This window comes from Centruroides sculpturatus, unplaced genomic scaffold (genome assembly GCF_000671375.1).
Source record: "Centruroides sculpturatus isolate CEXI.00-Female unplaced genomic scaffold, Cexi_2.0 scaffold1110, whole genome shotgun sequence".
Lineage (NCBI taxonomy): Eukaryota > Metazoa > Arthropoda > Arachnida > Scorpiones > Buthidae > Centruroides > Centruroides sculpturatus.
In genome coordinates this window covers 213,104-231,013 of record NW_019385394.1, presented here as the reverse complement: position 1 = coordinate 231,013, position 17,910 = coordinate 213,104, and the positions used below count along the sequence as shown (strand labels likewise).

Here is a 17,910-nt window from a genome sequence, read left to right as displayed (position 1 = left end):
AGGCCTCATCAGTGAATACATCAAGTTAGTGGTTGCTGTTCTTGTTTTAAATCCAGCAACTTTTCCCAGCATGCATCAAAGTACATCCTGGTATTTAAATTAATTACATTTGCATACGCGATGATGTAAAAATGTTCAACAATTTTTCTTTCAGTACAATTTTCTACTTTATATAATATTTTAGTATTTTTATTATTTATATTACAATCAAATTCATTACAATGTAGGAACCACACCGATTCCATCCTTCTAAATCTGATAGCTGCCTCGTGTTTATCCTCAACTCCAGCTTTCTTCCAGTTTCTCCAATGTAATAATTTGGATTTTGACAGGTACATGACATTCTATAGACAACACCTGCAATCTTAAATTGATCTTTATGCATATTTGTATCTTCATTATTTACGATGCTGATCACATTTAACATCTTATTTTTTTGATTCGCAACTATGCATATAGAAAATTCTTTAAAAATCAGTTTATATTTTTCAAATATATTAATGACATAAGGAAATTTTATATAAGAAACATTTTTTATCTCATTTTTAACATTAAATCTATAATTCAAATAAGAGTTGTACCACTTACAAAGAATATACTTTGGGTTATCATTTAACAGAAATTTTTTAAAAAGTTGTTTTATTTCTATATCTATATTTTCTTGTAAAGTTGTTCTATTCAAAATCTTCCTTAATTCCATGATAAATACATTCTTTTTAGTCTCTATGGGACAATACGATTTATAAATAATGGTTTTATTATTATTGAATGGTTTTTCATACTTACGAAATAAAACCCTTGTTTCCTCTCTCTTTATAACAACATCCAAGAAATTCAGCTCTTGTTGTTGTTCATCTTCATTTGTAAAATTTAAATTTTCCTGTAGTCTATTTGCATAATCTTCAATATCTTTAGATGAAACTGTTTATGAATCATATACTAATATTATGTCATCTACATATCTTTCATAATATTTAATACCTGTTAATGTCAAGATTCTTTCATCTATTGTAATCATATAAATATCAGCTAATTTTGGCCCGATGACTGGTCCCATAGCAATACCTTTTTTCTGTCTATAATAATCTGTGGAAATTTTTAAATAATTATTATTAAATATAAATTCTATAAGTTTTATTATATATTCAGGAATATTATATGCACTAAGACTTTCTATGATCATTTCCAAAATAGTAGATGGGTACGTAGATTTTATATCGAGACTCATAATATGAAAAGTTTTTTTAATTTTACCTTTTAACAATCCATTGACCAGTTCATTGGTGTTTTGTATACTGCAAACTAATTTATCCATTACCTGTAAAGAATTTTTTAAAAAACATTCCAAATTATATAAGACAGTTCTTCTAAAATCCACAAGAGGTCTGCAAGTATTTCCAGGTTTATGTGTTTTAAGTCTTACATTTAAGTTAGGTTCTCTTACATAATTAAAATCCAAAATATTTTTAACTTGACTGGCTGAAATTTCTTTTATATTTTTTAATAATTTAATAAGATCACTTTTAATTTATTCTATAGGATTTCTTGGTAATAATTCATATTCATCAGATGATACTATTTCCATTTTTTTAGCTAATAGTTCTTCTTTTTTCAAAATAACCAATTGATGTGATTTATCTGCTTTAATCAAAGAAATCTTACTTTTATTAAAAAATTTAATTCATCTTTTCGTCTTGTTAATTATTTTAATCGCTTTTTTATCTATTATATAACCATTATTTTTATTTTTACCTTTAAATTTTATCAATTCCTTACTTATGGCTGTTCTTAATTTCACTTGTTCCTCTTTATTACCTGAAGTTTTCTTATTGCATTTTCTATTTCAGCTATTATTGGTAAGGTTTTGGAACACATTGGAAGATTCATATTAGTTCCAGCAGATAGAAGTCTTAGATAATCTCATGGTATATCTACACTTGTAAGATTAATTACTAACTTTTTCTTGTTTTTCGGTATTAGTAGGTAGTCATTTCTCTGAGAGTTTAGCATATTTATTTAAATCATATTGATCAGAATCATTGGTTTTTATGTTATCTCTATTATATTTTTTAATATCTTATATTTCTTACGTAAATTAAATATTTTTTTACCTTTCTTTTTATTGCCAATTTTATAATTAATTTTTCTATTTTCTTTACATAACCCAATCGTATACTGGATTATATGGATGTGGGTAATCTGAATGTTACTGGTGTATAGCGTTCTCTCAAAAAGCATTTAGCATAATCTAAATCCATCATCATTGTCCTTGAAGTCGGAAGTAGATTGAGTATTTTTTACTTGCTTTTAACTAAAAATAATTTTATTTTTTAGTGGAATTGAATATACTGATCTCATTGTTTTTAATTATTGATATTTTGACAGTTTTTTATACAAAAAACACATAATATATTTATATATCATTGTCACAGAAAACTAGAAATCTGAACTTTTTTATGAACATGTGAGCAATCTCCAAGTACGTGAATAAAGGCTCATTCACAATGAGTTACGTAATTATAACCTTAAACTTAATCATAAGATGTCAACATAAATAAAGCTTGGTTATTTATGTCCATAAAATGCTCAGCTATATCATCAGTCATCACACAAACATCAATTTATCAATTATTAAAACTAAAATATATGTGTAGTGATCAGAAAACACTTTACAAGGCCAGCAACACAAATAATTTTAAAAATCCATAAAAGAAATCATAAAAATTAATCTTTTTCTGTGGACAGATGTAAAACATAATGTTACCAATAGGTATCCTCTAAGAATCCTTTCCCAAAGCAGTTTTTTAATAAGTCCACTTGTGGTTCCAGTGACAAATTTAAGAGTCATGATGTCCTGTTTCACCAACACAAGTATTTATCATTTTACTACATTTGTTGTTACAAAATGCATTTCAGCTCTAAATGGCCCTCTTCAGTTGTAACAAATAAAAACCACAATTTACACAAAACCTCCATAGGAACATAATTATTTTTTGCCAATCTAAAACCATGTTGCTATACTTTTTGTTGTTTAAGCACTATAAAGTGCAATTATATTTTATTATTTATTATTTAGTTGAAATAATAAATAAAAGGACGAAAGGATGCCTAGTGGTCAATTAATTGCTCTTTTATAGTGCTTAAATAACAAAAACCGTAATTATGTTGTTTTCCTTCATTAGACAAAGTATAATAGAATAGAGCTACTGACAAACAATAATAGAGTATTATTGTTTGCTGGCAGCTATACTTCATCAACAAAATCACTTAAACTGTTCAGGCATTTATTGTAACAGGTGAACTTTTTCATCCCAAGCAGTCACTCAGCAATGACAACTTTCCCTTCTTCATCAGTAGTGAAATAATGATTATATCTGTATTCCTTTACATAAGGGAAAATGAGAAAAAAAACTCAGTCTGAGCTACATGAGAGATAATGGCAAATCTTCCATTAAAATATCTGCAATAAATTAATACTGTAGTCTGAAGTGCTATAAGTAGTTAGACATTGTCACAAGAGGATAATGCCTTGGATAAGGAATTCAGCATGCTTTCTATTAATGGTCTCTAGCTTGCTTCTTCTTCTTTAGGTGTCTTCTCCTGTCAGGAGGTTGACAACAATTTCACGCCATCATCTTGTGCTTCTCTTGAGCACTCTTCATATATTAAGTACAGTAAGACCCCGCTTAGTGCTACCTCGCTTAATACTGATTCGATATAACGCAGTCTGCTCGAAGTCATTAGCATGCACTACCAACTACTTGGAGCCATAAGTGAGAGTTGGGTCCTCATGGGGTACAGGTCTACGGTGTCCACGGTGTCCACTATTTCAGTGCGGCTGACACTTTCAAAAGTTACTACCCCTCTAAGAACCCCATACACCCCTCTAGCTTGCTACCATATCATAATATGAAGCAATTTCCACAAAAAAATTAAACTGCTTCTTTGTGAAACAATTTTTCTAACTTTATCACCATTTGAAAATGCACATGTGTCCCAAAGTAACATATCCTTGTAACCATTTATTGTTGCCAATGTAGATCATTACTATCTACCTACATTGGCATTACACTCAACGATGCATTTGTTTTTAACCACGGACCTTGTAAACTTACTTTTTGATCACCCCGCATATTTCTAATAAAACAACTAAATTACAAAATATCTCTCATATTTTGAAATATTTATTAATTTATTAAAAAAAATTTAATACCTGAATAAGAAACGAATCCAAAAAATCTTGAGCATGTTTTATCCTAGTAAGTGGAATAATAGGAAGACAGCCATCAGCCAATTCCCATTCCGACATCAATATCTGCATATCAATTTCTTCCCCTTTTGGGAAATGCCGCCTGCTTTTCTGTCCTTGAGTTAAATTCAGCAATGACAATAGAGATTTTGTTGTTGCTGAAAGCTGTTCATCACTTGTAGGTAACTGATTAATTTTATTTTTGTTATGATACCATAATAATGAACATGCTGAAATAAACAATTTATTTATTTCAAATATATTATAAAAATGGATTATAACATAATAAACATCTTTTTTCAAATTAAAGTAAACTGTGAATATCTTAAAATATTAAGAAATGATAATTTCATACTTAAAAAATCTAGAGACAAGTTTCCCAGCAACTTTTAAAACTGTGTGGGGGGCACCATATGTTATGATATTTTATTATTAAAATCTTTTCATATTTTTAATTATTATAAAATGGCAAAAAGCTTAATTTTAAGAATAGGGATGGATTTTATAAAAAATTGCAAATGCTAATAACGAATAAGATCGTCATTAAGTCCAACCCTACTCGATACATGACACAAGACTCTCTTTATCTCTCCACTTGTCAATCTTTAACCATCAAAATGAAATAGCATTGATCCCCTTAATACACAAACTTCCCTGCAAAATTTCAGAAAATTTCAAATCATGGGAGTTATTAAGTTTCAAAAAAGGGTGAACAAAATTGTGCCTCCTCCACACAAACACACGCCCATACATACAGAAAAATCTCCAAAATTTTTTTGTATTTCATGACATTTTAAGGTCCTGAGTCCAAAAGTGTAAAATTCTTGGGATATCGTTTTTTGACTGATTGCCATACTTTCCCTCTATTATAAATAATAGAGCTGGAAAAATAAAATGCAAGCAAGTTAAGGCAACCAACTGAGAAGATATGATTTATTTTTTTCTCCCATATTTTCTAATTTTTACTGTAGGAATGTCATTTTTGTCCACTGGGCATCACATTATCGTCTTATGTAAAGAATAAAAATACTTGTGAGGTTTTACAATATTAATGCATTGTGATCGAGTTCGAGCAGTTCACCTACATGAATCTCTATATAATATTGTGACACACCATGTTGAATCCATGGCTTATAATTTGGGAAGGAATCTATTGCTATATCTTCCAGCTAATTTAAATGTTATAAAGCCTAAACAATGTACTATAATGTCCTGGATTAAGCTTAATATCTTCAGTATTGATATAAATATCCATTATGAAGTTCTTGACAAAGTCTCCATTTAACCACAAATAAACTGTACACACAACAATGAATGACGTTAATTTGAGTTTGGCTAGTTTTGACCAATTTACCACAGTTTTGCCAAATCATCCAAAACTGATAAGTAAAGGATACACTAGATGTCTGTCTGTACAAGCAATAGTTCAAATAAAATAAGAATTATAAAAAAATAAATCAATATAATCTAAATTGATCAAATAAGAAGCCAATCTAGACAGTTACACTTATAAAATCAAATTTCTGGTTAAAGTCAGAGCTACTTATAGTTTGATAGATGAAAAAAGCTATCATCATCTGAAATAGTTAGCCCACTTTTTATTCTGTGTCTATACTAATCAGTGCTCTGATAACCTCTACAAAACTTAGAACTAAATATGGCAATCATATAAGGATTTAAAAGAGCTATTGGACTCCTACAATTTCTCTTCTCTCTACAAGACAGAAACATCTAGTTTTGATCTACAATTATTCAATTAATTATTTTTTAAATTTATGTATAATATTGTAAGATTTTAACTTCATTCACATTTATGTGTTAATTACCTGAGAGAAGAATGTAAATACAAACTATATTTGTTTTACCAATTTAACTTTTTTGTCATATGCTCACAATCATCAATGTTATTCTTATTTGAAATATTATACAACCTTATATCGATTTAATATTATTGAATATTATACTGTAATCAAAAATTTGCACAACCCAATAGATANTTATGATGACGATGCTGTTGATAGGTCTATTGTAAATTGATGGATAATAAAATTTCGTGGTTGCGAGCCTGGAAAAGCCATAATTGTTGATGAAACATGCAGCGGAAGTCCGATCACTGCCACAGACAATTACCGTTGCACCTTGTTGCAATGTTTAATTCTTCTCAGTACATACAGACTCTAAAACACCTCTGACATTGAGTTTGACATGTTAGAGGCAGCCTGGCACCAATAATCTTGCAACATGACAATGCTCATCCACACGCCTCGCGCACAACTGGAAAGGCTCTGCGAAACCTGAAGTTTGAACCGATTCCACACCCTCCTTATTCCCCCGATCTTGCGCTTTCTGATTTTTATTTGTTTCCTCTACTCAAGAGAGACCTCAAGGATAATCATTACACCTCAGACAATGAGGTGAAGGCAGCTGTCAAGTCCTGGATTCAAGAAAAGTCAAAAGAATTTTTCAGTGACGGAATGAAAAAACTTGTTACACGTTGGGAGAAATTTGTTAGCCTTAATGGTGACTATGCTGAAAAATAAATATATGATTTTGAAGCTTAAAAATTATACTTTAATGTACTTTTTGCCCGATATTGCTATTTGTTTTTGTTCATGTTCTACAAGCATATGTGCATTACTTTTCAGCCTGCCCTCATATTTTGAAAAATCACAACATTAATTAATTAACTGTCAAATGCCTTTTCAAAAGATGAATTTTTTAATCAGATGTTTTTTTTGAAGAATTTGGTGCCTGTTACACAGTAACACACAGTCTCACTGTGCAATGACATTAGAGAAAGATTTGATAAAATTTAGAATTAAACCATACTGTTATCCTGCTGGTTTATCTTCTACATATTGTTCCTTGTTCTCTTTTAGCATTAATTTGATTTTTGAAAGATAATATAAAAGGCATTAAATGCAAATTTTACAAATGACTTGGCACCAATAAATTTAAATGAGTTTTAAAAATATTCCCAACAGTTCTGCAAGTAAATACAAAAATGCATTGGTTCTTCAAAAATATCACATATATGAAAACTTTTTCATTCTTATTCAAACTTGTAGTTTCCTTAAAATTTATGTACTCCTGGGATTTAATTGACAAACTTAGTAAAAAGTGATCATTAGAGATTAAAATCATTCAAGTGCTAAACATTTGATAATTTATACAGAATACTAGAAATAAAAATTTTAATTGTTACGTCATTTCTTTTGGTATTAAAGACTTGAAATGTTTTCAGTACATTTTAGATTATATCAATTTTATTATACCATCAAAATGGCAATATTCAAGCAATGAAAAGTTCTTAATATGTGTGAAACTTTTATCATACAGGCGTTAAATTGCAAACAAATGTCGCTAGACCGACAAGTGCTTTCGAAGATAATTATTTTCGTCTTCATCAGGTCGTTAAAAATGGACATTTGTTTGTAATTTAACGCCTGTATGATAAAAGTTTCTCATATTAAATGGTTGGAGTCCACTTCTGTATTATAGTTCTTAATATGATTAAAGATGATAAAATTGTCAAACTGATTTTAAAGTGATGTTGAAGAAACTGATTCCTATTCCTAATTTGAATCATCATCCAAATTAGTTTTTTTATCTTATGATGAGAAAAACTACATATATTATAATCAGATATAATAGATAATTGATTCTCAATCAAAAAATATTTTTATACTGTCAAATGCCTACTGTCAAATCTTAATAGTTATACATTATTTACAAATTATTGATTAGGCTTATTTTTAAATAAAATCATCAATATTTCTAGAATCTAATTTTATATTGATCTGAGAATATTCCTTTCTTCACAAAACTTAAGTTGGATATTTTGAACCATTTGGAAAATCAAATAAATTCTCTATCTTCTTTTATATAACTGTTAATTAATGGACAGCTCCTAAATTTATATCTATATGTATGTTTTTGAGCCACTTTTGACCTCTTGATTTTGTAACAGAAAAAATTGATGATCAATAAGAAGGAAAGTTACAAATTTACAGAGTTGATGAAATTTTCACTTGTATGCTCTTATCAATATGATTATTAAAAAGGAAATTAATTTTAATACTAAATTTTTTCTGAAATTTGTGTTTTTAATTACATTTTAAAACTTTTTAATCTTTAATATAATATTAAATGTCTTTTATATTGCATATTTTATATTAATGAATTTTAGTTATTACCATAAAATCAATTTCTATATTTTCAATATTTTTTTAATAGAAAACATACAAAATGTATCATCATCCAAATATTCTTCAACATTATTCTCATTTCTTGACTAATTTATAGTGAAAGAAATAATAATGATTCTCATAATATTTTGTGAATCTATCTATAATGTGTCATTAAAACTTTAAAAATATTTTATATTGAATAAATAAATAACTTTAAAAAATTCTGAAAATATTATATTTATTTATGTGTTATATATTAACTGATGTTTCATTAAAAAGTGATTATAAAAAATAAATCCATCTATGTATCTATATAATCCTTTAGCTAACTTCTGAATTATTTGTAATGAATATTGTATCAATATAGTTTATTCATAAATTGTTCTACTATTTCAAATAGAATAGATATTGACATTAATATTGCATGCATCTAAATTTTTCTATATTTGTAGATAATATATCAGAATGCTTTATAACTATCAAAATGTACAATTACAAAAGTTATAATTTAATTTTTATTAAACATTTTACAAAAATATATTAGTTTTATTAATTTATAAACAAATAATTAATTTCTAATAGACAAAAACTATTAGAATTAAACAAATGCATTCTACATGCAAATAACTGTAAGTAAGAATTACATATGCTAACTTACTTTTTCTTTGGGGGTTTTCCAATACGAGTGCATTCAATACCAGGGGATATGTCAGTAACTCCGATAGAATTTATGCCTTGTGAAGACATATCAATGTCACTAACCATTGAAGATGTAGGAGAATCACTACCATCAATCTCATCATCTGGATCAAGGTTAGGAGTAGATTCACTGGTAATTTATTAGGAGTAAATCTTGTTAGGTAATTAGAATTTGTCAGTTTGGTAAGAATTATATTAGTGAAGTTATTATTAATAAAATTTCACACAGGTTATTAAAACAGTATTAAAAGACTAACTTCATGGAATCAATAACTTACGAGCCTTCTTTTTTAACATTCTGCCCAGGCCATTTCATATTTTCTTCGTCTTTCATAGTTGCAGAACCTTCGGTTTCCAAAGTTTGTAAAGCACTTGGAAGTTCTTCTAGTTGCAAAGGTGTATGAGGTTCATCCATTGCACTTTCCTCAATTTCTTCATTCACAGGAAAATTTATTTCTGACATTGGCTCATCTTTTATTCTTAAATTTAAAAAAAAAAATAACAACAACTTATTCAAACTTAACAATTAGTAACAAATAAATGATTAAACAATTATTCTAGCAAATATAAGTTTATTATTTTAATAATTAATTAAATATTGAAAATTCTAGAATGCATAATATAGATTTATGAACTGAAGCTTGTTGATGGGATTTGTGAATTAAATGTTCCTTTGTGTTTTTTAAAAAAATTGTTATTTTGTGCATTATATATATTTTTTGTATTAAAGTTATTATTCATATTAAATTTTGTATTAAATATATACAAGTAACCCCATGTAACACGGGAGTTATGTTCCAAAAAATTGCCGTGTTATGCGAATCCATGTTATATGAAACAAAGAACTAGTACAAAAAGAGGGGTTAGATTCCAAAAATTAAAAACATGCTATTATGTTTTCATAATTAAGATAAATATCTTTATTAAATTTTCTTAAACGATACATATTGATATAAATTAAACAATGTTTTCTTCGTCACCACTAAGCACTATTAACCGAGGGCATTTTCTTTTTGGCAAGATATCTTATCCTTTGAGCATTTTTCTGCATTATTTCAGATCCATGCTCTACCTTTTGCAAAAGATGTTATTTTAGATTGCTTGCTTTTAGCTAAAAGATCTTTATAAATTTCCTTATATGGTGCTAAGCACTTATGAAGAATAAGGCAAGTATGGAATAAGGGAAAACATCTGGCAACACAAAATCAGAAGCGTTGAGATCTGGCAACACTGAAACAAGTTTTGAGAAGGATTACATGTATCAACAGAAGGCGGAAAAGAAAATTTACATACTTAAGTACAGTACTAACAGTTCACAAAAATAATAATTTTCACAAACTATTAGTACTTAAGTATGTGAAAATTTATTACATTTCATGTTGTATGAGGGTTTTACCCAATTCTCAAACCATGTTAGAGTGAATCCATGCTATAGAAATGCTGTGTTATACGGGGATTACCTGTATATTTTTATCAAGTCATTATGCCATTATTTAGATTTTGCATTTTTTCCACATCTTGTCAGATTTTCACATAAGCAAACCAATGAAAAAAAAAACCTGTATATCGTATACTAGTTTATATTTACTTTCAGATATCAGAATTGTAACAAAAAAGAAAAAGTTATTGATAGTATAGGATATAGGATATCATTAAAACAAAATTCAGTTATTTTTGCCTGTGTTTGACAGACTTCTTTAATTTTCACTTGTACATAACGTTTTTCCTCTTTTCATACACTAACTAATTAGTAACATATTCACATTCTAGTTATTCTGGAATCTACAAAATAAACAATACTGACTTTCCTGTTAAAATATTTTACTGATAATGGAATTATCATTGTGAGAGAAAATAAGAACAATAAACAACAAAAACCTTTTAAGACGCAGTCATTTTATTTAAACTTCTAACATTTTCAGTCAGTTGATTGACCACCTTCAGGAAAAATTGAATAATTTCCATTTATAATGAACGAAACCTATTTTAGAATGTTTTTAAAAATTTCTTACATCTAATGCACACGTCCAGTATCAATAAGTACAATCATCTTAAGTAAATTGGCTGGGATGTTGTAAATGTGGAAAAATCAGAACTATTCAACATATGTTTATTGAATACCTCTGATTTCTCTACCAGCTCCATACTACATGTACATCTTGGTCATCGTGAGAATTAATTACTTTAGCAAGTTTAGAGAAAAATCAAAATATATAACTGTTCTAATAATCTAAGCTGAGAAAGCAGTCTTATTTCTTTAATTAAAATGGGAATATTCTACATACTTTTACTGATGATTATACAACCCAATGAGATAGCAAAGTGATCCCTTTATCAATTAAACTATAATGTTTAGGTGATAAAGGGACCCCCAAATAAAAGATTGACTCTACTCATAAAGACCATTATGTTAAAGCAGTACACTAACCAAAGCCAAATTATCAGGCTAGAACCGGCTAAACTAATAATAATTTATAAGAGAATTTGGTATTAGAGTATGTTTCTGAGGTGTTCAAAAAGGACAGAATATGAAGACTTTCATAGTGTGTTCTAAACTGTGAATACATTATGTATGATTGTTTCAAGTTTAGGTAAGGGATTTGGCACAAACATGGGGCCAAGTTTGGTGGCCTCCCACAGACATCTCGAAGGAGAGAAGTCATCCCAGCTTATCAGAGGATATAGATCAGAAGAAGGGGTCCTGGAATGTTGGCAGAGATGGATCTAGGTTTTTCAGGGCCTAGTGCTTATTGAAGCCCAAAGGGGTCCCATTTTTTGTTAATACAAATAATACTATAAATTATCATTATTATTATACAGTCGACCCCCCTATAACACGCGTTCCTATAGTTTGAATTCATATATCACGGCAAAAAAATTGTGACAGTATTCATACAAACATGCTAAAAAAACTCATATAATTTGGTAAAACATCGTCGTCGACTCGTGTTGCAACAGGATTGGTCGAATCTAGACCAATAGTGGATATTGTACAAACCACTGAGTTTAAACGAGCAGCACACCTACTAAAAACCATTTATTATTTAATGTCCATAAAAATTATATTTATATTAATGATGTCTCCAAAGTTCAGCAAATTTTTCACAAAAAAATAATTTATCTGGAAGCACGCGAGCGCCATTCGATGACAAGCTCCACGATGAAAACAAGCTTAAGCAATGGCATAGTCGAACGGTGCACACTCAGTAAGTAATCCTACAATTTTTTGTTTATAGCAAAGTTTATATGGATTATTCCCAAAAAATTATATGTATTTTGGAAATGTTGAGTCAAATTAATCTAGAATCGATTAATTTTATGGAAGAAACCTTTCAAACAGCTGTAGTCCGTAAACTGCATACGTGCCGGGCTGTGATTGGCTGCACTTGTAGAAAATGGATTCATAAATACCAGAACATATCTACCGTGTTATAGGGGAGTCAACTGTATTATTAATATTAACTATTTTTTACTATACAATAAGTGCTCATTGTTAGTGAAAATGTATAAAAATTTATAATGATAATTCAATTTTTGTGGGCCCTTGACACTTGGGAGCCCTATTAGTCCTTATGTAGATCTGCCCCTGGATGTTGGTAACATAGTATCCAGGTGAGCTAGCTAGGATGTATCTGTTTTAGTCTGGTAGTAACTTGGCAACTAAGTCCACGACTCTTGCATTAATCTCAACTAATAAATTAGTCGAAGAATGAAAAACAGTCCTGCAATCATATAAGGTCCCAAAGGAGAGCATATTTGTGGCATTGAACAGAATGGATTGCTTTCCTTAAGCACACAAAATGCAGTTTGGGAGTAGTGAAGTGCAACCAATGGGTAGACAGATTCTCCAAATCAATATGGGATAAATTCCTAATGTCCGACAATACAACAGAAAATCAAGTTTAACATTGTTCCTACAAATTTTCAAGAGCCATTTAAAGAGCTGCCGAGCAAAGATAACAAAAGAGAATAATATAATTATCCAAATTACCATTGTGGCATTCCATTACATATTCTACTGGAAGATCGTTAAAAACATCCAAAAGCATTTTAGTTATTAAATTTTTGCTGGTTTTTTAAGGTTATCTGAGTGTGTTTGTTATCTTTACACGGCAGCTCTGAATTAGTTTTAAATTAAATGGCTATGCCAGTCAAGACATATTGCAAGTTGGTTTTGAAAATTGTAGGAACAATGTTAAACTTGATTTTCTATTGGAATGTTGGACATTAGTAATTTACCCCATGTTGATTTGGAGAATCCATCTACCCATTGGTTGCACTTCACTACTCCTAAACTGTATTTTGTGTGCTTAAGGAAAGCAATCCATTCTGTTCAATGCCGCAAATACACTATCCTTTGGGACCTTGTATGATTGGAGGATTCATTTTCATTTCATTAGTTTTCATTTCTCGGCTAATTTATTAGTTGAGATTAATGCAAGAGTCGTGGACTTAATGGACTGAGTTACTGCCAGACTAAAACAGAGGTATCATAGTAAGCTCACCTGGATACTACATTACTGACAGTCCCTTCTTCTGATCTATACCCTCTGATATGCTGGGATGACTTCTTTCCTCTGAGATGCCACCAAACTTGGCCCCATGTTTGTGCCAAATCCTCCATCTAAACTTGAAACAATCATACCTAATGTGGAACATGCTTTGCAAGACTTAACAAAGTTCAGAAAGAATTGTAAATACAGTAGCCCCTTTATAATTTATTTTGTATACTAGTACATTCTATATATTAACAGGACTTATTATACTGGAATTATGGATGCAGATATTTAGTCTTACAGTTTAAAAATAATGTTCTTTATTAAGTACAGTAGCCCCTTGTTATATCATGACACACTATATCACTCATTGGAATATATCACATTATTTTTGTGTCATCCAAATTGTTGTAATGGCATAAATATATAAATACATTGATTATATTGTGCCATATCATATATTTATCATTTCAACTGTCTCCCTACATGCACAATATAACAAGGAGCTACTGTATTTTTATACTTTATTGTTGTTCTGGACATTGTATTTATTAAACTAAAATGTTCTTTGATTCTTTTAGATAATATATATGTGAATCCAATACAGTAGAAACTATCAGTGTGTTTGACCAGTTTGATCATGTATATGCCTGACTTATCTTGATCATTGAATCAATCTTTCTCCCTTTTTAAAATTTGCATCATCGTAAGTAATCTTTTAACTCTTATGCATATGTGTAAATCCTGTATATAAAGTCATAAATTGAAATAAAAGACTTGACTGTGACAGTATAATATTGTAAATGTTCTTTGTTTCTTATTTTATTAGCTTTAGAAGAAAAGTACAAGTGTATTAATGAAACCCTCAATAATCTTTCTAAAAATAGTCATGCTAGAAAGAAATATAAATAATTTTTTATAATTTTTATTCATGTCTGTTGTGAGTGTAAAATGCATGATGGCCCAGATTATCAATGTGCAAAATGCCACCAGTTTATGTGACATAATCTCACATGACTTCCTGTGTATATAGGAACCAAGTGATGTAGGCTTTGAATTTTAAGTGTCAGAAGAAGTTTGAGAAAAAAAAAAAAGAAGATCATTGTGAAGAACAAAACATTTGCATTCTTTTTTTTTTTTTTTTAATCAAAGACTGATCTATTTCTAACTGTATGTGTGGATGTATTCTTCCATTTTATGTTTCTGACTAATATATTTATTTGTTTTAAAGAAAAGGGGAGTTTTTTGTGTGTTTGAATTTAGAAAAGCTTGAAGAGAGATGTTAAAAACACAAGAGAAAATCAAACATTAAGTTTTAAATATATTTTAAGCCCAACTTTCAATTTTAAGTTCTAATTTATTTTTTAAATTTTGTTCTATATAAAAATGTAAATGCAAATTACAGAATTATAGAATACTTTAGAGTATTCTAAAATCAACAGTCAATTACAGTTTGTTCTGCATGAAGAGCTGGTGATAGACAAAATGCATCTTTTGAATTAGAACTATTAGTTACCTCAATTTAGCAGTATCTATGTTACCGCTAAAGCTCGAAACTCGTTAATCTGCAGATTACCTAGCTAATCTGCAGATTAACTAGCGTGATCCGTTAAAGTTGTGAAAATTGTTCCATTTCTCAAATTACCTAGATAATTTGCAGAGTATCTAGGTAATCCGCACAATACCTACTAGGGACTCGGTAAAGTGAAAATAAGATCTTTGCCACAAATAAATGTACCACAAATAAGTGTGCTTGTCGCAGAAACCAATTGGTATGAAATTCAAAGTGTTACCAATCTTTAGACTGCACAATTGGTTAATGTTACCTATGGTGGGTAAAATGGCGGCTCGTCTCTGATTCCAGCAAAGAGAAGAAAGGAAACAGTGGGGACGCACGTTCAAACCTAACCTAACCTATTCTAATAATTTGGTTGGTAATAATTATGGTAATTTATTAGAATAGGTTAGGTTAGGACAGAACGTGCGTCCCCACTGTTTCCTTTCTTCTGTTTGCTGGAATCAGAGACGAGCCGCCATTTTACTCACCATAGGTAACATTAACTGCACAATTATATCATGCGATCACCAGAAAAAGTATGATAACTTTATTATTTTTCGTCTCCGGTCCAAAAGTAGGGTATCGTTGAAGTCGTCTCGGTCCCCTCAGTTCAGATAGATACTCAAAGTCCCGAAATTCCATAGGTGGTTATCTATATAATAATTTCCCTAATTGTATTAATATTTTAAATCGTTTGATTTTTTGTATGTTTTTTAATTGGTTGATGATTGATTCTATCAACTAATTTGTCGATTGTTTGATTGTATTAACTTGATTCTTTAGATATCGAAAATTAAATAAAGAACATTATGTTAATTTAAGCATACAGAAACGTTGCTGTTGTTTCAGCAAAGATCTTATTTTCACTTTACCGAGTGCCTAGTAGGTAATTTGCAGATTACCTAGATAATCTGAACTTTACCTAGGTAATTTGAGAAATAGAACAATTTTAGCAACTTTAACAAATCACGCTAGTTAATCTGCAGATTAGCTAGGTAATCTGCAGATTAACGAGTTTCCGAGCTTTAGCGGTAACATCTATATAACTCACAACTATTACAAATATTACAATATTATACTGAAAAAACAAAACTAAAATATCCTAAATTTCATTTACAAACATAAGAACATTTCATACTTGTTAAATACACCATAATCATGTTTTGAATTAGAGCAATTAAAGTAATTCTTATGTAGGTGATCTACACTGCTCAATAAAATTAAGGAATAATGAAATATGTATTCCAGAATAAAGCCACAAAGCACTGTCTTTTTCTTTCACCACAATAATGATAATGCAAAACTTCATTGCAATAAAAAAAATCAGCAATAAAACTTAAGAACCTGAAATTATGAATTATTCCATATCACCATTATAACATAGATCTGGAACTATCAGGCTTTTGGATAATCCCATAATTAAAGTTCTTTTCATTGGATGCAAAATTTAAGCTGTCATTTGAAAATAAATAAATAAATAAATAAAAAGTATTTATATGTGTGAAATAATGAATTAAATTGTTAAAAAAATAAATTGAATGTTTGAAAAAATGTGTCATTCTAAATCAGTGTTTCCCAACCTGTGTTGGTGTTGTGAGAGTGTCTCTGATATGTCACTGAAATATTAAATACTTCTTAGAATTTTGAGCAAGCTCCTTTTTAAAATTTAATTTATCCTCCATCTTTTTACTACCAGTCAATGAAAGGGAGAAGGAGATATTCTCTAAAATTCTGATTGTTGAAAAATTTGTGGCATTAGCATACACCCTCAGAAAAGTTGTGTACGTCCTTGTATATTTTGACTAACTCTTTGGAGGGTCTATAAATGTTGTGACTTACCAACTTAAAAACCCATAATTGCTCTTTACAAATTGATTCAAATAGTCTTTCTATTTTTGTAGTATATTTGTAAAATGGCGAGTTTTTGTCTTGGTAAGTTTAACTTCAATATTATCAAAATTATTTAAATCAAGTATAATTTATTTTAAATTTTTAGCAAAATATAATTAAAAATGGACACAGTTTTAATTAGAAAAGAATTTTAAATATTTTTATTTTAAAAATTATGATGGTGCAGGAATTTAATTAAATTTAAAGTGTGTTGCCAATTGTAAAAGATTGGGAAATACTGTTCTAGATCAGTGTTCTGCGACTTTTTTCTACTCACAGCACACCTAACGTAAAAATGTATGATATGATACTATTAATAGAATTTCGTAATGCCATAAACCTATTATATTATTACTTTGAGTTTTGTGAGTTACACTCGGTTGACACTGATGGCTGTGTACTATGCTGGACCAGAGTCAAGGCATAGTAATTTCAAAACAAGACAAAAATTAAATAAGTGTGTCAGTGTGCGTCTGTATTCAGGAATTTTCTAACAATATGGCATGTATTCAATATAGTGGCCTTCTGTAGTGTGATGTATGTATTTCTATTCAATTTTATTGTTTCCAGGCTTTTGTGTAGCATATGTGGTATGACACCTGTAGAGGAGAGAATGACAGGTACAATAAGCATCCTTTCCATCCTCCACAGATGCCTTATTTCCTGGGCAAGTTCCGTGTACTTGCTAATTTTTTCAGTGCATATGTTTTGTACATTGTGAGTGTTTGGAATGGCTATGTCTATAATGTATGTGATTTTATTGTGTTTGTCAATGAGTGTGATGTCTGGTCTGTTGTGGTAAATTGTTTTATCTGTGATTATGGCTCT

The 17,910-nt window shown here is 29.4% G+C and overlaps 3 protein-coding genes across 3 annotated transcripts in view; all 3 read right to left on the bottom strand.

Moving 5' to 3' along the window:
• Positions 1-44: 44 nt before the first annotated feature.
• Positions 45-5,377, bottom strand: LOC111638481. The gene is made up of 7 exons (XM_023384204.1): positions 5,335-5,377; positions 4,214-4,479; positions 1,255-1,318; positions 982-1,086; positions 787-921; positions 589-723; positions 45-447 (listed from the first exon to the last, which is right to left on the bottom strand). The coding sequence occupies exons 1-7, from the start codon at positions 5,375-5,377 to the stop codon at positions 197-199; spliced, it is 999 nt and encodes a 332-aa protein (XP_023239972.1). The 3' UTR covers positions 45-196.
• A 3,716-nt stretch (positions 5,378-9,093) lies between these two features.
• On the bottom strand, positions 9,094-9,647 carry LOC111638486. Its single transcript, XM_023384217.1, has 2 exons — positions 9,417-9,647; positions 9,094-9,268 (listed from the first exon to the last, which is right to left on the bottom strand). The coding sequence occupies exons 1-2, from the start codon at positions 9,599-9,601 to the stop codon at positions 9,094-9,096; spliced, it is 360 nt and encodes a 119-aa protein (XP_023239985.1). The 5' UTR covers positions 9,602-9,647.
• A 1,369-nt stretch (positions 9,648-11,016) lies between these two features.
• The window catches only part of LOC111638485 (post-GPI attachment to proteins factor 6-like), a 56,011-nt gene continuing 49,117 nt past the window's right edge, over positions 11,017-17,910 (bottom strand). The window contains exon 5 of the mRNA XM_023384214.1: positions 11,017-11,076. Within this exon, the coding sequence (XP_023239982.1) occupies positions 11,061-11,076 (16 nt within the window). The 3' untranslated portion in view covers positions 11,017-11,060. The remainder of the gene's footprint in view (positions 11,077-17,910) is intronic.